We start from the raw sequence: 21,558 nt of genomic DNA, 5'->3' as shown, positions 1-21,558 counted from the left end.
TGTCTGTCTATTATATACTGCCTTTCATTATCTATCTATCTATCTATCTATCTATCTATCTATCTATCTATCTATCTATCTATCTATCTATCTATCTATCTATCTATCTATCTATCTATCTATCTATTATATACTGCCTTTCATTATCTATCTATCTATCTATCTATCTATCTATCTATCTATCTATCTATCTATCTATCTATCTATCTATCTATTATATACTGCCTTTCATTATCTATCTATCTATCTATCTATCTATCTATCTATCTATCTATCTATCTATCTATCTATCTATCTATCTATGTCTGTCTGTCTGTCTGTCTGTCTGTCTGTCTATTATATACTGCCTTTCATTATCTATCTATCTATCTATCTATCTATCTATCTATCTATCTATCTATCTATCTATCTATCTATCTATCTATCTATCTGTCTGTCTGTCTGTCTGTCTGTCTGTCTGTCTGTCTGTCTGTCTGTCTGTCTATCTATTATATACTGCCTTTCATTATCTATCTATCTATCTATCTATCTATCTATCTATCTATCTATCTATCTATCTATCTATTATTTACTGCCTTTCATATCTATCTATCTATCTATCTATCTATCTATCTATCTATCTATCTATCTATCTATCTATCTATCTATCTATCTATCTATCTATCTATCTATCTATCTATCTATACTGCAAGACAATGATTATATTTTTATATTATGTACATTAAAGAACCATCAACAACAAATCAAATCAAATTAGTAATATCCATCCATCCATTATCCAACCCGCTATATCCTAACTACAGGGTCACGGGGGTCTGCTGGAGCCAATCCCAGCCAACACAGGGCACAAGGCAGGAAACAAACCTCGGGCAGGGTGCCAGCCTACTGCAGGGCACGCACACACATACATACCAGGAACAATTTAGAATCGCCAATGCACCTAACCTGCATGTCTTTGGACTGTGGGAGGAAACCGGAGTACCCAGAGGAAACCCACGCAGACACGGGGAGAGCAAATTAATAATATCTTGAACAATTATTATAAAAGTAAAGTTGAATAAACTGGACTCTGCAGCTGCAAGAATAAAAGGTAAAGTACCACGTCCGGTTAGCAGAAATAGCCCAAAAGTTGATAGAAATTTACGTTTTGTAACTAATACTTGTATGGAAAATTTGGCTGACTGAAGTGAAAGCGTATTCAGGTTATCATGTTTACATATAAACACACACACATAATTTCAAGAATTGTATTTTCGGACTCAGGGAGCTCTAAAACATCGAGATTCATTAAAATCTCGACATTGAATTTTTGGATAATTACAATACTTTCCCTATACTTCGTGAACGCGAAAGTAAAAATCGAGGCAAGTTTCAAACGAAGTTGTCAACATCATCGATGAAATGAGCTGCTCCTTTTGTTAATACTAACATAAAATGTATTTGGGGTTTTCGGTGCTTGAAGCACATCTCCCAAGTAATACGATGTGCACATGTACAGTACGGCGAAACAGCATTGTTTCACTGCTGAATACGAATCTGCCAACACTAAATTTGTGTTATTTATTTGGTTTTTGAGGGCAAATTACTGTTTATGAACACAACCCCTAAAATGTGAAGAACATAGTAAAAGCACTTCTATACATCCATCCATCCATTTCCAACCCGCTGAATCCGAACACAGGGTCACGGGGGTCAATCCCAGCCAACACAGGGCACAAGGCAGGAACCAATCCCAGGCAGGGTGCCAACCCACCGCAGGACACACACAAACACACCCACACACCAAGCACACACTAGGGCTAATTTAGAATCACCAATCCACCTAACCTGCATGTCTTTGGACTGTGGGAGGAAACCGGAGCGCCCAGAGGAAACCCACGCAGACACAGGGCACTTCTATACATTTTTTTGTAATATCTTATAGCAGCACTAGGGGGTTTCCCCCTGCTCGCTTCACTCGCCAACAGCTTCTCGTCTCTGCCACTCACGTTATGAAGAGGGGGGCTGAACGCACCCCAAGGAGACACGGTCTCTCCTTTCGAAACCCCCTCTTAAACTGTGATACAATGGGAAACAAATACAATTCCTTTTTTTTTTTACCTCTTCTTTGCTCGATCAGCTGCTGGCTTGGTACTGCCGTGCTGTGTGATCTGCACTTCGTGTGGCACTTCGAACATTTCAAAGCCTGTACAGCAGCTGTCCTACTGCTTGTGTTTTATTTCCGGCCCCGGGCGTGGATAAATCTCTTGGCACAAAGTCTCGTCTCGCTGGACATGAGTTCTTGATATTTTTTAGTTTATAATTTAAAAAACGGAATAAGAATCTGAAAATCTAATAACATCACATTAAAGTTCGATAAATTCTGAAAAGAATGATACCAAACATATATATGTTGGTTTTAAAATAAGCTCGATTTAAAACGTGACAATTAACGTGACACAAAGTCACATAAAATCGTTGCACAAAATCGTTACACTTTTAGGCTTAGGATTTTATATATAGAGAGTAAGATAACTAAGTCATGTTGAAGGCCAGAAAACTGTGACGACAGACCAGAGCTGCCATAATCTGACTAAGATCTTTTGCAGTAAATCCTTTCTACGGCTGCTTTTCATTTTATGTTCAGTAATCTGTACATGTGGTTTGGCTCAGCCTAGTCGCTCTTCTCTGGACATTTTCTTGTGCTGTTATGTCCTTTTTTTTAGCCTGGAGACTAAAACTGCACCCAGGACTCCAGAGGAGGTCTCACCAGTGTGTTATAAAGATTGAGCAGCACCCCCTATGACTTGTACTCCACCCATCAAGGCGCTATACAGTAGGCCTTCTTAATGGCTTTTGCACACTGTCTGGCAGTTGATAGTGTCGAGACCACTAGGACCCCCTAAATCCTCCTCATAAGGTGTTCTTTTGATAATCAGACTTCCCACTGTGTATTCAAACCTCACATTTTTGCTTCCTGTATGTAATACTTAACATTTACTGGTATTACATTTCATCATCTACAAATATGCTCAAGCCTGTATGCTGTAGAAGTCCCCAAGTCACATTTTGGCCATTTTTGATCCCAGAACTGAACTTTAGGATCATCAGGACCTTGTAACTCATGTGAACAGAATATCAGGTTTCAGTGGTGCTAATTCAATTACAAAGGTTTCTATAACAACTCATTAGCATGTAAAATGACTAACTGAGGATAAGCTAAGGGAGTTGACCGTTTGGACACTGAAGAAACTGATGCTGACAATGGAGCTTTGCAACCACATGAGAATATTAAATTAAAAATCCACCATCTTAAGCTGTAACTGCTCATTATAAACACAAGCAATGTATTGGCTTCCCATAACCATAAACTGTATAAGCTGGTAAAATAAATGGATGGATGAACTTCCTGATGAGATGTCCTCTTTTCTTGGCTCTCACAGAAGTGTCCCTGCCCCGAAAACAGAAAAGCGACCGATCACAGAGGAGGAGATGTTGAAGATTCTTTCAGGTGCAGACAAGAAAGACTATGAGAGGATCTGTGCAGAACACGGCTTCACCGACTTCCGAGGAATCTTGAAGAAGCTGAAAGAGATGAAGAAGAAAGTGGATGTGGAGGTACGAGAAGTCGCATCACACGTGTGTGTTTAATAATAATAATAAATTTTATTTATATAGCGCCTTTCCCATGCTCAAGGCACTTACAGAATAAATAAAGAACGGCAGAATATACAGTATATAGCATTGTACAAACCAGATAAATAAACAAAGAAGATTAAGACAGTAAATTCTGAAAAAAAAAACAGACAACATAATTAATGGTCTCGCACACACATACAGGTTACATGAGCATCTTGACAGAGAAGTAAACTGAGAGAAAGGTAATAAAGTCAAGTAGAGCTAAAAGCCTTCCTGAACAGATGAGTTTTGAGTTGTTTTTTAAAAGAATTCATGGAGTCAGCTGACCTGATTAATTTTGGTAGGTCATTCCAGAGTCTGGGCGCTATACAGCTGAAGGCCCTGTCACCCATGGAGTGTAGATTAGTGACGGGCACAACAAGATTACCAGAATCAGAGGACCTTAGTGGGCGGGCAGGCACATAGTGATGGAGAAGGTCACTGATGTAATTTGGCGCGAGGTTATTTAAAGCTTTGTAGGTTATTAGTAGGATTTTATATTCGATTCTGTAGGACACAGGGAGCCAGTGAAGGCGGAGCAGGATGGGTGTGATGTGCTCGCTGCTGCTGGCTCGAGTAAGGACTCTTGCAGCTGAGTTTTGAATAAGCTGGAGCTGTGATATAAGATTAGAAGGGGCACCTGCCAGTAGGGAATTACAATAATCGATGCAGGATGTGATAAAAGCATGGACAAGTTTCTCAGCATTAGAGAAGGAGAGGAAGGAGCGAACACGGGATATGTTACGGAGGTGAAAGTAAGAAAGTTTCTTAATGTGATTTATGTGGGCGGAATAAGAGAAGGAGGAGTCAAAAATGACACCAAGATTCTTTACAGTAGAGGCAGGTCTGATGAGATCACTGCCAAGATGGACTAGGAAGGAGCTCATTTTATTAAGTTGCATTTTAGTCCCAATTTGCAGGAGTTCAGTTTTATTGCAATTTAATTTTAAAGAGTTCTGCTCCATCCAGGTTTTAATTTCACTAAGGCAGGTTGTGAGCTGAGAAAGCTCTGATGAAGTTCCACTTTTAACATTGAAGTAGAGCTGAGTATCATCTGCATAAAAATGATAACCCAATCCATAACTACGGATAATATGGCCAAGGGGAAGCATATAAATACAGAAAAGCAGAGGACCGAGGACAGAGCCCTGAGGGACTCCTTGTGTGACTGGCGCTGAGCTGGATCTACTGTTGCCAAGACTAACAAACTCTTGCCTATCAGTCAGATAGGACTTGAACCACTGGAGGGCAGTGCCAGAGATACCCAGCATGTTCTCCATTCTGAACAGTAGGATGTCATGTCTGACAGTGTCAAATGCTGCACTGAGGTCTAACAGAATTAATATGCTGGTTTGTCCAGAGTCTGCTGCCATAAGCAAATCATTGGTTACCCGTAGCAGAGCAGTTTCACAGCTGTGCCGCGCCCTGAAACCAGACTGAAAGGGTTCCATCAAATTATTAGAGGTTAGGTAATTGGTGAGTTGGGAAGCTACAACACGCTCAAGAACTTTTGACAGGAAAGGTAAGTGGGAAATAGGCCGGAAATTGTTAAGATTGTCAGCATCAAGGCCAGACTTTATTAACATTGGGGTTACAGAAAGCGATTTTAAAAGTGAGCGGCACAGAGCCAGTGTCAAGGGATGAGTTTATTATTGTTGTAACAGTCGGGATTATGGCATGAAGGCAGGATTTAAGTAGTGTGGTGGGGATGGGGTCCAGTACACAAGTAGTCGGCCTCATCTTATAAAGCAGGTCATTAACAAACGCAAATGTGACTGGTGAGAACTTAGAGAAGGAGCTGGATGGAGTGGGAAAACAGGGAGAGATATAAACAGATGATGTATTTATGTTGGTTGAATTATTTAGATCTTTAATTTTGTTACGGAAAAAGTGGAGGAATTCCTCACAGACTTCAGTAGAAGAGGTAGTTGGACCAGATGCGGGTTCGAGTAGTTTATTAACTACAGAGAACAAAACCCTTGGGTTATCATGGCTACTTTCTATTATTCTGCCATAATGGGTGTTCTTGGCAGAAGTTAGTGCTTCTCTGTAAGCTCTTTGGTGGTCAACATCCTGTACTGGTGATGAGAATTTTTTAAAGGTATAGGGCATTTATGGAAGACAGATGAGCATTTTATGGAAAAAGAATTAGTGATGGCCAAAAATGAGCCTTTAGTACATTAGGGCGAGGGAGTTCATGGATAACAAAAGCTGAGCATGGCTGAGACATTAAGGACTAAAAGTCAGAAGACCTGTATGCCTACAGTGTCTACCTGTTTCATTAAAAGAATACTGTATAGTTTATTGTTGCTTTTGACAATATAAAAATATTATTTATTGATGATTGATCTTGTTGTATTTATTGAATTGTTGTTGTTTTTTTTTTTTGCTGTATATTTCACTGATTGTTGTATTCAGATGGTCAAAGTTCTGAAACCGCTTGAGGATATTGAGGCCAAGGTGGACACCACAGTCATTTTTGACACCATCCTTGAGCTTAGAGACCCCAACACTAGACTGATGTGGTTTAAGGTATGACATTAATTTTACCTTTCATACATGGTCTATCTATCTATCTATCTATCTATCTATCTATCTATCTATCTATCTATCTATCTATCTATCTATCTATCTATCTATCTATCTATCTATCTACAGTGCATCCGGAAAGTATTCACAGCGCTTCATCACTTTTTCCACATTTTGTTATGTTACAGCCTTATTCCAAAATGGATTAAATTCATTTTTTTTCCTCAGAATTCTACACACAACACCCCATAATGACAACGTGAAAAAAGTTTACTTGAGATTTTTGCAAATTTATTAAAAATAAAAAAATTGAGAAAGCACATGTACATAAGTATTCACAGCCTTTGCCATGAAGCTCCAAATTGAGCTCAGGTGCATCCTGTTTCCCCTGATCATCCTTGAGATGTTTCTGCAGCTTAACTGGAGTCCACCTGTGGTAAATTCAGTTGACTGGACATGATTTGGAAAGGCACACACCTGTCTATATAAGGTACCACAGTTGACAGTTCATGTCAGAGCACAAACCAAGCATGAAGTCAAAGGAATTGTCTGTAGACCTCCGAGACAGGATTGTCTCGAGGCACAAATCTGGGGAAGGTTACAGAAAAATTTCTGCTGCTTTGAAGGTCCCAATGAGCACAGTGGCCTCCATCATCCATAAGTGGAAGAAGTTCAAAACCACCAGGACTCTTCCTAGAGCTGGCCGGCCATCTAAACTGAGCAATCAGGGGAGAAGGGCCTTAGTCAGGGAGGTGACCAAGAACCCGATGGTCACTCTTTCAGAGCTCCAGAGGTCCTCTGTGGAGAGAGGAGAACCTTCCAGAAGAACAACCATCTCTCCAGCAATCCACCAATCAGGCCTGTATGGTAGAGTGGCCAGACGGAAGCCACTCCTTAGTAAAAGGCACATGGCAGCCCGCCTGGAGTTTGCCAAAAGGCACCTGAAGGACTCTCAGGTCATGAGAAAGAAAATTCTCTGGTCTGATAAGACAAAGATTGAACTCTTTGGTGTGAATGCCAGGCGTCACGTTTGGAGGAAACCAGGCACCGCTCATCACCAGGCCAATACCATCTCTACAGTGAAGCATGGTGGTGGCAGCATCATGCTGTGGGGATGTTTTTCAGCAGCAGGGACTGGGAGACTAGTCAGGATAAAAGGAAAGATGACTGCAGCAATGTACAGAGACATCCTGGATGAAAACCTGCTCCAGAGCACTCTTGACCTCAGACTGGGGCGACGGTTCATCTTTCAGCAGGACAACGACCCTAAGCACACAGCCAAGATATCAAAGGAGTGGCTTCAGGACAACTCTGTGAATGTCCTTGAGTGGCCCAGCCAGAGCCCGGACTTGAATCTGATTGAACATCTCTGGAGAGATCTTAAAATGGCTGTGCATCCAACCTGATGGAGCTTGAGAGGTGCTGCAAAGAGGAATGGGCGAAACTGGCCAAGGATAGGTGTGCCAAGCTTGTGGCATCATATTCAACAAGACTTGAGGCTGGAATTGTTGCCAAAGGTGCATCGAGAAAGTATTGAGCAAAGGCTGTGAATACTTATATACATGTGATTTCTCAGTTTTTTTATTTTTAATAAATTTGCAAAAACCTCAAGTAATCTTTTTTCACATTGTCATTATGGGGTGTTGTGTGAAGAATTCTGAGGAAAAAAATGACTTTAATCCATTTCGGAATAAGGCTGTAACATAACAAAATGTGGAAAAAGTGATGTGCTGTGAATACTTTCTGGATGCACTGTATCTATCTATCTGTCTGTCTGTCTGTATATAGTGCCTTTCTATCTATCTAGTTAGCTATCAGATTTAATAGTGCAGTTTGTCAATACTTTGATCTTAGATAACAATAAGACCAATTTGAGTTCTATGGCTAATCTGGGTGTGTTGTTTGATTTATAAATCTCTTTTAATGCTCCACTACAGTAAAAGCCATTCGTAAATCTGTGTACCTCCATTTAAAGACCACTGCATGAATTTGCCTTTATCTTTCACTGCTATTAAAATTCAAATTTCCACTGTTCTTGGCCTCTCTTGTTTGTATTAGTGTAACTCCTGGCCTAGTGGTCTGCCAGAGCAGCGTTATCCCGAGTGCTACGGCAGGCCCGCACCTAGGGGGGGACAACCATGACACTTGTTAGGGGCCCTAGCTAGATAGGGGCCCGCCCTTTTTCGAGTTTTTTTTTTTTTCTCGAAAGATCCTTTATTATCAAGAAGGGGCGCGTCGACGTCATACAGCGGTCTCCGGTGGGTACGATCTCGGATCTAGTTGCTTTGAGTTTGAACTCCATTTCCGTCATCCGTTGAACCGTGGAAAAATGCAAGACTGAGAGCTTCAGCGGCATTCTCATAAAGGCTGTCCCGTGTCCGTCATCAAGATAACATACACAAGTCGGAATGAGTGCCGGTGGCAGTGCGGCAATGTTTATGCTTAGTCTCCACCTTTTGCTTTCGCGAATACTGGAAGTTATTCATTCAATGCTGGACAGTTGCACTCGCAGTCGTGTGAGTATTAAGAGTTAGGGCCTACTGTTCCGTGCATGCTTTGAGTTAGACTTTACAAAAGCTTATAATTTGGCATTATTTCATTATTATGTGAATAGTGAAGAGAAGCGCCTATCTGCGTTAATTTTGTATTTGGACTTTTGGTCTTAACAGCGGCTGTCATCAGGCTCACTCAGCAGTCAGAGATAGGTACGCGCGCTATTGTACAATACATGCATTGTAATTTAATTTTGTTTAGTTCACCAATCCAGTAACACGGACATGATATAAATTGAACTAGCGTGTTTGGTTTACAATATATTTCTAATACCACCATCGCTTATCGTTATTTTACATATAGGATCCAGATCGTAAAAAGTACAGTATGCACTACCAACATAAATCTGGGTGCCAAAAGCGAAAGGAAAAAAAAGAGCAGAAGAAAAAAGATGAAGAATTAAAGGACAAAAACTTACTTCTCCGGTATTTTGAAAAACCTGTGTCGTCGAACAATGACAATTCCAGTGGTAGTGCCAATATTGAAAACGATAATAAAAGCCCGGACAATAAAGGTGGTACATCCCAAGTATCTGTGTTATCCAGTAGTCCAGACGGACATGGTTTTCGAAATTAAGTGGCATTTTAAAATATACGCACATATTTGAAACACGAAAGGGGCCCAAACTCTGTCAGCTGCCTGGCGCCCAGAATTTCCTAGGTGCGTGCCTGGCTATGGACCTCAGCTGTTCACCTTTTGACACATATATAATGTTGCGAATAAGATCCTGTTTCACTCCATATTTAAGTAATTCATGATGCCCCCCCCCCCCCTTTCCTAAAGCCTGTTCATTTAAACATTTTATTTTGTATTCTTTCAAGGCCTTATGTCATAAGTCTCCTTCATATTTATCAGTGTTAACAAGTCATTGTGTGCCTAACAGAGCTCCTTTCTGCTCTGATGGTCATCTCTCTATTGCTTACTGAAGCTTATTACTGCCACTTGAAAAAAAAAACTATTTGCATTATTTCACAAAAGAAATGTTATTTTGCAAATATCTTGTGGTATTTTGCAATGATCGTTGCATTATTTCACAAAATTATCAAGTTATTACTTAAAAGAAATTCCCTAATGAGGTGGGTATCCTTTGATAGTTAGTGAGGAGTACAGTAGGGATGAGTATACAGTACATGCGATCGAGTGACAAGAACTGAATAAAAGTCATAGGTATATTTTAAAATAATCCTGTATGTGTTGTGGGGTAAATTTAATCCACACAGTTTAGGGTCGCAGGAAGCCAGTAATGACTTAACATATGGCAAGAAGCATCCTGCTGTTGCCGGTAAGATTAGGCACACAGATCAAGGGAGAGATGAAGAAGCACGTAACTTGCAAGAAAGGGATGCTAAATGAGCAAAAAGCTATATGTGTACATTTTTTGATGTCTCGAGAGCACACAAACCAGCCTTTACATGCATGTGCTAATGATATCACATTTGGGGCATTCCCAGGTGGTTAAGGGTAATTTGCTATAGCAACAACTGATGACAAAATGGTGGCACCTGTGAATAAACAAAATGGCATCACAGGAAGACATTAAAAATGCACAACATTCTCACAAGAATCAGAATCCTTGGGTCAAAAGAAAAACTATGAATGACATACAGATTATAAAAATCTATTCCAAATTTCTCACAAAAAATCAGTTATCAACTTCAGTCATAACAGTCATAATTCAAGAAGGATTGTGAGGCCTCCTAAAGGCTGTATAAAGTCAGGCCAGGCTTTCCTAGTAGTCTCGAACTGACCTCGCACCAAGCAGGGTGACCTTCCCAACTCCGCAGGGAGGTATCGGCCTACTCGGGCCCAAACTGGCCTGGCCAAATTCTTAAATATATTAAAACTAAATGCCATTCTAGGTGAAGGAATTGTAAAACCTTTGACTAGGAAGAACAAGCTGTAGAGCAAAATGAATGTCATCTCTGACATGTCCACATTGGCCACCTGAAGACTATCTTTGATCTGTTGGACAGGCGCTTGGGGCTTTTTTTTTCCCCATAGTGAGAATTCTTCTGTCATCGACAGTGGAGGTCTTCCTTGGCCCACCAGTCCCTTTGTGATGACAGAGCTCACCAGTGTGTTCTTTCTTCTTCATGATATTCCAGACAGTTGATTTTGGTCATCCTAAGTTTTTCCTGAAGTCTACAATGATTTGATTCTTGTTTTTCCACCTCATGATGGCTTCTTTGACTTTCATTGGCACAGCTCTTGTCCTCATGTTGAACAATGGCAGCTACAGACTCTAAAGGGTAGAAGCAAGCAGAGTGATCATATGAAACCATGAAACCCACCTGAGTGATTACAAACTCCCTGTGACGCCAGGCATTATGGTGCTCTGAAATGGGGGGCCCGTGTAGAAAAAGTGTTGTCATTTCGACATGGTGGGACCGAAATGTATGCAGATGTCCTTAAATGGAAGTCTGTAGTGTGCACTTTAATCGCGATGTCTGAATTGTTTGATTTATAATTTCAAGCTGTGGGAGCAGAGGTGCAAACCAAGAAAAAATATGTCTTTGTCCCAAACATTATGGCGGCCCCTGTATTTCGTGATGTAAAGTACATGACAATACACTTGACCTGCCTAAAGTACCTGAGCCAATTGTGCTGCGTAAACTGGTACTGAGTTACAATAACTTCAGAAAGTCTTCAGGCCCCTTCACGTTTTTCACATTTTGTTGTGTTGCAGCCTTGTGCTAAAATCATTTCAATTCATTTCAAGGAAAAACAGGATTTTAGGAATTTTTGCAAATTTGTTAAAAATAAAAACCTGAAATACCACACCAACACAAGTATTCTGACCTTTTTGCTATTCTTCTTCTTCTTCTTTCGGCTGCTCCCATTAGGGTTTACCACAGTAGATCATCTGTTTACATCTCCTCCTGTCCTCTGCATCCTGCTCTGTTACACCCACCAGCTTCATGTCCTCTGTCACCACATCCATAACCCTCCTCTTAGACCTTCCTCTTTTCCTCTTCCATGGTAGCTCTATCCTTAGCATCCTTCTCCCAATATACCCACCATCTCTCCTCTGCACATGTCCAAATCTGCACAATCTTGCCTCTCTGACTTTGTCTCCCAAATTGAGCTGACCCTCTAATGTCCTCATTTCTAATCCTGTCCATCCTTGTCACACCCAATGCAAATCTTAGCATCTTTAACTCTGCCACCTCCAGCTCTGTCTCCTGCTTTCTGGTCAGTGCCACCGTCTCCTACCCATATAACATAGCTGGTCTCACTACCATTGTGTAGACCAGCATTTCTCAACCTTTAAGTATTTGCAACCCGACAGTTTTTTTGAAACCATAATAAAATTTATTTCTATATTTTTTGATGCCAATACACCGCTACAAGTTTAAAATTTCCCTACGAATAGTGAAATTACGCCACATATGGGAACATTCACGCCCCCTTTTTTGTTACTTCAGGGGGGCGCGCCCCACAGTTTGAGAACCGCTGCTGTAGACCTTCCCTTTCACTCTTGCTGATACCCATGTGTCACAAATCACTCCTGACACTCTTCTCCACCCATTCCACCCTGCCTGCACTCTCTTCTTCACCTCTCTTCCACAATCCCCATTACTCTGTACTGTTGATCCCAAGTATTTAGACTCTTCCACCTTTGCCAACTCTACTCCCCTCATCCTCACCATTTCACTGACCTCCCTCTCATTCACACACATGTATTCTGTCTTGTTCCTACTGACCCTCATTCCTCTCCTCTCTAGAGCATATCTCCACCTCTCCAGGGTCTCCTCAACCTGCTCTCTACTATCGCTACAGATCACAATGTCATCAGCAAACATCATAGTCCACGGGGACTCCTCTCTAATCTCATCTGTCAACCTGTCCATCACCATATACAAAGTACAACGACAGCAAAAGTGCAACGTGCATTCTTTCTCTGATGTAGAACCCTCATCATCCTCTAAGTTCACCTCTCTTATAGGACGTCTTTATGTGAAAACAGCAGTGTCAGATCGGGGGGAGCGTGAACGTGACTGGGAGAATAAAACTGAATAAAAAAAAAAAGAAAGCTAACCTTTACAAGTACCATAAATTTACACCGGCTGTTACAGACTCAAATCAAATGTATGTTTTTATTGTTAAATAGTAAGAACAAGGGGGCTTCACCCCATGCTCGCTTCGCTCGCCTACCCCCAGCGTTTTGAACCCGTGCCCGCTGGGCAGCCGTAGTTTCAGACGCGCGTTGTAGGAGCTTGCGTTGTTTTGAACCCGTGCTTGCCCTGCTTCTGCGGTTTGAGACGCGCGTTGTAGGCGTATATCCGTCAGTCGAGCTTGTTCGGTTTGAACCCGTGCCTGCTTTGCCTCCGCAGTTTCAGACGGTGGGTCGCGATCGGCGTTTTGTACGATCCCAAGCAGCACATTATTCCTAACTTCACTCCGCAGTAGTGCCACGCACAATATGGAGGTGACGTCTGCGCCTTCACTACGCATTAGTGCCACTCACAATATGGCGGCAACGCCTGCGCCTTCCGTATTATGTCAGGTTTTACCATGCTGTGTAGGCGCCTTTGCCTTTCGTACTTTCCCGCGCATTCCGACGCGCGATGTAGGCGCCTGCACCTTCTGGGTCTGCCTCCGCTGTGTGGTGTGAACGTTTAACTGTCGTTTTTTCTGCCTTTATATACTGTAGCTCGCTGTGCATGTGTTTCGTGCCTAGGTTTTTTTGAAGCTGTTGCATTCCAGTTTTCATCATCTGTAACCTGCTCTCCATGTGTTTGGCCCCGTTCTTTAACCTCTTTATGACGTTTTACTCTGTTTCCTACTCTGTCTTTTATTTCTGACCTCGCTTTATCCTGCTTGCGGCATGTTGGACGGTTCGTAGTCTCTCCCGTTTCGCTCTGGGGTGGGGAAGCTTTGTGTGGCACCTGCGCACTATGTCTCCTGCGTCCACGGGCAGGTCCCTGCGTCCATATCCGGTTTACCATTCTCGATTAGTAATATGGATAAGAGCAGCTCACTTGTCAAAAGGGAGCCGTGTGGGGTCGAACCTGTGAACTTTTAATTATCAATCAGCAGTTCTTAACGTTGCGGTCGTAGCAAATGCGTGTCTATGTCACACCCTAACGCGGGTTCTTTTTCTGCAGTTATATTCTTGAATAGAAGCGCACTTGTTCTGTTATATTTGTACCTTTTGTGAAAATATTTATTTGATATTTGGACTTCAGGCTTCACACTTCATGTCTACATTTTGTCAATTATTACTAAAACGTGAAAAACGTTTTTGTTTTAACAATGTGTTTACATAGATTGTTGTAGACACGGAACACATATGAAATGCATGTATTTCAAATAACAATCTAGTATTTACTCTAGTCCAGCGTTTCTCAACCTTTAAGTATTTACGACCCAAGTTTTCATAACAGTTTTAATCACACCTCCTAACATTTTTTTGAGACGCTAATAAAATTTATTCCTATATTTTTTTGTTGCGATACACTGCTACTAGTTTAAAATTTCCCTACGAATAGTGAAATTACTCTAGATATGGTGACATTCACGCCCTTTCGCGCTTCACAGATTGAGAACCGCTGCTCTAGTCTATACAACTCTAAGCAACTGACACGCAGGTAAACAGACTTGAGCTGAGAAAATTTTGTGCCCATTCTGCGGAGATGGGGAGATGTGATAGCAGGCTGCTTGCTGCCTATCGACACATTCACAAGACAAAAGATGCTGACGGAGAGGTGCAAAGGGATTTAAGGTAGGCCGGATTTACGAGATTTTTCGTAGGCTTTGGTAATTCTAGTGTTAGGGACAACTATGGGAATGCCCTAGAATGGTCCAGCCAGATCACGGACGTAAACCTAATCAAACCTCTCTGGGGAGACCTGAAAGTAGCCATCCATCGATGGTCTCCATCCAACCTGACCGAGCTTGAGAAGATCTTCAGAGAAGAATGGCAGAAAATCCTCAAATCCTGGAGAATGAAGCTTATGGTGTCAAACCCAAGAAGAGTCAAGGCTGGAATAACTGCCAAAGGGACTTTAACTAAGTACTGAGTAAAGGATCCGAATACTTGTGTCACTTTTTCCACAAATTTGCAAAAATGTCTAAAATCTTCTGGGTTACTGAATGTTACTTGATGTAGGAAATAAAAATGAAATGATTTCAGTCACAAGGCTGCAACATCACAAAATGTGTAAAAAGTGAAGGAGTCAGCATACCTTCTGAGTTCACCGTTAAATCTTTGAAAATCCTTTAACACCCACCAGGCAAGTGACATTGTGACCTTTTCCTTAAAAAATAAGCAACATTCAGGTGGTTCTCTTGCCCCTCATTCCTTCCTTCACATCTCTTCTTCCACTACAGGAAAATGAGATGCTGCGCATCCAGTACTCCCTGGGCAAATACGAGATGAAGCAGATGGGAACCAAGTTCATGCTGTACGTTACTGGAGTTACCCTCAGAGACAGTGGCATCTACAGGCTCGAGGTTGGGGACAAAACCTTGACGGCCAAGCTGAATGTCATAGGTGAGTCACAGCTGAGCATGTCACTGGCGTTCAAGACCACCAGCATTGTGTGATTTACTTTTATGTTTCCACATTTAGCCGACTGTTTAATGCAAAGTGGCTTAAAGAAGAGGGCGACGTGTGTGAGGGGCTAGTCAGAAATAAATATTACAAGGGTAGGGTACCAAAGCAGGTGAAATGTGCTCTGGATTTAATACAGTGGGTTCAGCAAATATTCCAAGCCCATTCTGCACACGTTATTGTGTTGCACATTCAGTTTTAAATGGGTACATTTGACATTTTTGTCCCATCAATTTCGATGTAATAACCCATGATGACAACGTGAAGATATGTCTACAGAAATATGTGCCAATGTATTAACACCCACAAACTGAAGTCTCTTTGCTGTGGCACCCCAAATCTCCTTGAGATGCTTCTAGAACTTGACTGGAGTCCACCTGTGGCTAAATTGATTGGACATTATGGCCTGTAAGAGGGTGCTCCTGCTGCCCAAACCCGACACAGACAGACAAAGGACACAAGTTCAGCACACGCTTTTTATTATTGTCTCGTGGGAAACACCTTTCCCCGTTTCCCACCTGTACAGCACAGTTCAGAGCACCAAAAACACTCCTTTCTTCTTTTCCTTTCTCTTTCTCTCCCTCTCTGTCCACCTCCACTCCTCCTGGCAAGCTTCATCTTCCTTCCTCCTGACTCTGGCTCCTGGAGTAGTGGCAGCTGGCTTCTTTTATAGGGCACCCAGGAAGAGACCTCCTTCTGGCAGTGGTTCTGGGTGAGTCAGAATTGCTGCCACATAGGGCTCAGCAGTACCTGCAGCACCCCCTGGTGGCGCACACGGAACCCAAGAGGGCTGCACCAAACTCCAACTCCCATGGAGCCTTGTAGGAGTCTGAATAACCGCTGCAACCCAGGGGGGCTACCATCTATTGCTCGGGGGGGAGGTAATGTTCTGAACATGTTCTCTCCCCTGGTCCTTCCAGTATAGAGGCGTCCTGGCTGGTTAAGGGCCCTGCCTGTCCGGCAGAACAAGTAAAACTTGCTGGAATTTGCTGAAGGAAGGATGTTGGCCTGTGCTGTTTAGGTATCCATCTTGTGCAAACCCCCAAATCACCCTGCACTATGGCCTGTGCAGATCCATAGCTGATATCCAAATGTGCACCAACAGCAGACAACATAATCCGTCGGTGGTCTTCACTGATAAAGGCATTCGCCATGTCGATGTGGGCTTGTGTGCGCAATATTGATGGTCGACCAAATCGAGCTTCATTGGTTACTCTTGTTCGATCCTTTTTAAAATTTCCTATCCATTCATAAACTTTTCATTGAGTCCCACGGTTTTTACTTCCATACTGTGTAGCGGGGCCACATAGTTAGTGTTGTAAATGTCAGTTCTGAGTGCGTCTCGTTTCATTGTCCTGTTTACTGTTTGTATGTGTATCAGTTAATGCCGTCCCCGTAAAGGAGGACGGATGATGGAAGGAGACCACAGCCACAAACCTGGAATACACCTGTCCTTAATTAATCAATCACAGCTGTCACAGGACTATTTAAGCCAGCAGGAGGAGAAGGAAGGGGAGAAGAGAGAAGGAGATTTTTTTTTCACATTCACGACCACGAGCCATCTGTACCTGTTATTTTCCACATCGCGCATTTCCATCCAGTTTGTTTTTCCATCCGCTGGACTTGCTTCAAGGACCTCATCACGAGAGACCCCGGGGTCGGAGTTAATCATCCACCATGCACCGAGGATTCACGGTGAGGCTGCTCCATTTTTTCCGGGGAGAATCAAACGACTCATTTTCACTAATTCAGTCAACCGCATCCAGGACAGTTTCTTTATTACCGGACTCACGTTCACATTCATTTCCATATATCGTTCAATTTTTGTTATTCATGTTGTGTGTTTATATGTTACGGGGCAAGGGAGGGTTTTTGTTGTATTTATATTTGGAGGTGTCTTGTTGTTGCTGGGGTGGAGGGATATTTATATTTATATGTTTTCTATTTTTTGCATGTCTTGTTTCATTTAATACATTTAATCCGTTTAATTTTACATCCTGTTTTTGTACTTATCTTTTCACCGTCGATTGTGGGGGAAAAGTTTAATTGGTTAGAAGTACGGCTTGATAGTTAGATTATTTCTCAGTCAATCATCCAGGCCACTGGTCTTGGAGGTGTAGCTGCCGGCTGGGTAAAGGGGTCGGCCGTTACAACTGAGCCAACATCCTTCAGTGAATTTCAGCAGGTTTCACTCCCTCTGCCCAAAGAAATCTGAGTACAACACGTTGATCATCAATGGGCAATACCTGGGAGTGCAGCTGGATGATAAGTTGGACTGGACTGCCAATACTGATGCTCTGTGCAAGAGTTTCAAGTTTCAAGTAGGCTTTATTGTCACTTCAACCATATACAGTTAGTACACAGTGAAACGAAACAACGTTCCTCCAGGACCAAGGTGCTACATGCAACATAAATTTACAACATAAATTAACAGAAAAACTAAACTAGCTAACTAAGAGGCCTAGTTAGCTGGCTAGCAGAGACAAGACAGATTGACCTAACATAAATTACCTAACATGAATTACAACATAAATCAACAAAAAACTAACTAACTATCTAAGGAAGACTTTTTTTAACCAGACAGCAGACAACAAAGTGCACGTGCAATGTGCAAACAAAAGCAACAAGTGACAGTGCGACAAAAACACAACGTAACATAATAATATGGTGTTGTGGTGATGAGTTGAGGTAGTGGAGAAACAGTAAACATTCCTTAGTTTAGCAGCAAAAAAAAATTAGGAAGTAAAGAAGTTAGTGCAAAAAGTAAACCAGTAGTGGATATTGTGCAAAAAAAGAAAGCATTTACAGGTTGGTGTGTACGATAGTTTGGTAGTGTAGGTCAGTGTGTTTGCGCTTGTGTTGATTAGTCAGTCCAATCTCAATGTTTTGAGGTAGTTAAGCTAAGTGATAATGTTTGTGTGTGTGTGTGTGTGTGTGTGCGTGCGTGTGTGTGTGTTTATCAGTCCAGTCCCTTTTTGTTGAGGAGACGGATGGCTTGTGGAAAAAAGCTGTTGCACAGTCTGGATGTGTGTGCCCGAATGCTTCGGTACCTTTTTCCAGATGGCAGGAGGGTGAAGTGTGTGTGAGAGGGGTGTGTCCGATCAGCCACAATGCTGGTGGCTTTGCGGATGCAGCGTGTAGTGTAGATGTCTTCAATAGAGGGGAGAGAGACCCCGATGATCTTCTCTGCTGTCCTCACTATCCGCTGTAGGGTCTTGCGGTCCGATATGGCACAATTCCCAAACCAGACAGTGATGCAGCCGCTCAGGATGCTCTCGATAGTTCCTCTCTAGAAGGTGGTCAGGATCGGTGGTGGGAGCTGGGCCTTTCTCAGTCTTCTCAGAAAGAAGAGACGCTGTTGGGCTTTCTTGTGTAGGGAGCTGGTGTTGAGGGACCAGCTGAGGTCCTTCTCCAGGTTGACGCCCAGGAATTTGGTGCTGTCGACGATCTCCACAGAGGAGCCGTTGATGCTCAGCGGAGAATGGTCTCCTCGTGTCCTCCTAAAGTCAACAACCATCTCCTTTGTCTTGTCAACATTCAGAGACAGGTTGTTGTCTTTACACCAGTCCGTTAGCCCCTGCACTTCCTCTCTGTATGCTGACTCGTCGTTCTTGCTAATGAGACCCACCACGGTCGTGTCATCAGCAAACTTAATGATGTGATTTGAACTGTGTGTTGCTACACAGTCGTGAGTCAGCAGTGTGAACAGCAGGGGACTGAGCACACAGCCTTGTGGGGCACCAGTGCTCAGTGTGGTGGTGCTGGAGGTGTAGTTCCCGATCCGTACTGACTGAGGCCTTCCGGTCAGAAAGTCCAGGATCCAGTTGCAGAGGGAGGTGTTCAGGCCCAACAGGCTCAGCTTCCCGATCAGTTGTTGGGGGATGATCGTGTTGAATGCTGAGCTGAAATCTATGTACAGCATTCGAACGTATGTGTCCTTCTTGCCCAAGTGTGTGAGGGCAAGATGGAGTTCAGTGGAGATGGCGTCGTCCGTTGAGCAGTTAGGACGGTACGCAAATTGCAGTGGGTCCAGTGAGTGGGGCAGCAGCGTCTTGATGTGTCTCATGACGAGCCGCTCGAAGCACTTCATGATGGTGGGTGTAAGTGCAACAGGACGGTAGTCATTGAGACAGGACACAGAAGACTTCTTGGGCACGGGTATGATGGTGGTGGCCTTGAAGCACGTGGGAACGACGGCGCTGCTCAGAGAGATGTTGAAGATGTCGGTAAGAACATCTGCCAGCTGTCCTGCACATTCTCTGAGCACTCTGCCTGGGATGTTGTCTGGTCCAGCAGCTTTCCGTGGGTTGACTCTGCGTAGAGTTTTCCTCACATCCGCTGTAGTGAGACACAGCACCTGGTCATTCAGAGGAGGGGTGGTCTTCCTCGCCGCCACGTCGTTCTGCCTGTCGAACCGAGCGTAGAAGTTGTTCAGCGCATCTGGGAGGGAGCCGTCACCGTCACAGGCAGGTGATGTCGTCCTGTAGTGTGTGATGGCTTGTAAGCCCTGCCACATGCGCCGTGTGTCGCCGCTGTCTATGAAGTGATTGTGGATTCTCTGGGCGTGTGCGCGCTTCGCCTCTCTGATGGCCCGAGAGAGTTTGGCCCTTGCTCTTCTAAGGGCCACCTTGTCTCCCGCTTTGAAGGCAGAGTTTCGGGTCCTCAGAAGTGCACGCACTTCCGCAGTAATCCACGGCTTCTGGTTGGGTCGTGAGATGATGTTCTTGGAGACAGTGACGTCATCGGTGCACTTACTGATGTAGTTGGTCACTGATGAGGTGTACTCCTCCAAGTCAGTGAAGTCGCCGTAAGTTGCAGCCTCCCTAAACATGTTCCAGTCAGTGCTCTCGAAACAATCCTGAAGAGCAGAGATGGCTCCTGCTGGCCAGGTTTTACTTCCTTAGAAGGCTGGCATCTTTCAACATCTACAATAAGATGCTGCAGATGTTCTACCAGACGGTTGTGGCAAGCGCCCTCTTCTACGCGGTGGTGTGCTGGGGAGGCAGCATAAAGACGGACGCCTCACGCCTGGACAAACTGGTGATGAAGGCAGGCTCTATTGTAGGCACGGAGCTGGACAGTTTGACATCTGTGGCGAAGTGACGGGCGCTGAGCAGACTCCTGACAATCATGGAGAATCCACTGCATCCACTGAACAGGATCATCTCCAGACAGAGGAGCAGCTTCAGCGACAGACTGCTGTCACCATCCTGCTCCACTGACAGACTGAGGAGATCGTTCCTCCCCCACACTATGTGACTCTTCAATTCCACTCGGGGGGTAAACGTTAACATTATACAAAGATATTGTCTGTCTGTATACCTGCATTGTTAGCACTCTTTAATTTAATATTGTTTTTAATCAATTTGCTGCTGCTGGAGTATGTGAATTTTCCCTTGGGATTAATAAAGTATTCTATCTATCTATCTATCTATCTATCTATCTATCTATCTATCTATCTATCTATCTATCTATCTATCTATCTATCTATCTATCTATCTATCTATCTATCTATCTATCTATCTATCTATCTATCTATCTATCTATCTATCTATCTATCTATCTATCTATCTATCTATCTATCTATCTATCTATCTATCTATCTATCTATCTATCTATCTATCTATCTATCTCACAGCAGAGCATCCATGTTCATTTGACCTGCTCTTCCAGATAGACTAACAACGGAGCGTTGCACTGTGGGTGTTTAAATTACTGTCATATAGCGGGACCGTGGCTCTAAACGAATGGCCAGTTTTTAAATAAATAATCACCGCACTTGTGGCTTAAGGAGGGGATGTAGTAGTGTGGCTGGAGGGGTTCCCAGGTGCGATGCGGGCACGGGCATTTCCGCACTGAAGTGCACAGATGCCGGAATCTGCTAATCGCCACACTTGTGCCTCGTCCCCATTATGAAAAGGAGAAGCACGAGTGAGGAAGGGGAGAACAAAAGAGAAAAAGAAATGGACGGAGGTTAAGGAGAGAAGAAGGCAGAAAGCCATAAAGTCTCTAAAGTCCTCCTGTCTACCACCCTACTTGGTCACTTATTCCAAATATCTGTGGCTCTCTGTGTGAAGAAAAACCTCCTAATGTTTGTGTGAAATTTACCCTTAACAAGTTTCCAACTCTGTCCCCATGCTCTTGATGATCTCATTTTAAAGTCACCATCGTGATCCACTGCATTAATTCCCTTCATAATTTTAAACACTTCAGTCAGGTCTTTTGCTTAAACTGTAAAGGCTCAGCTCTTTTGAATCTTTCCT

General features: G+C 43.1%; 1 protein-coding gene across 1 annotated transcript in view; it reads left to right on the top strand.

The window, feature by feature from the left end:
• Nucleotides 1-21,558, top strand: part of LOC127526760 (immunoglobulin superfamily member 22-like) — a 95,388-nt gene that overhangs the window by 60,978 nt on the left and 12,852 nt on the right. The window contains exons 6-8 of the mRNA XM_051923486.1: nucleotides 3,423-3,597; nucleotides 6,076-6,189; nucleotides 15,073-15,235. Coding sequence (XP_051779446.1) covers nucleotides 3,423-3,597; nucleotides 6,076-6,189; nucleotides 15,073-15,235 — 452 coding nt within the window. The remainder of the gene's footprint in view (nucleotides 1-3,422; nucleotides 3,598-6,075; nucleotides 6,190-15,072; nucleotides 15,236-21,558) is intronic.

Source organism: Erpetoichthys calabaricus, chromosome 2, assembly GCF_900747795.2.
Source record: "Erpetoichthys calabaricus chromosome 2, fErpCal1.3, whole genome shotgun sequence".
In the NCBI taxonomy this organism is placed as follows: Eukaryota; Metazoa; Chordata; class Cladistia; order Polypteriformes; family Polypteridae; genus Erpetoichthys; species Erpetoichthys calabaricus.
The sequence above is the reverse complement of the archived record's forward strand: the minus strand, read 5'-3'. Positions and strand labels throughout refer to the sequence as shown.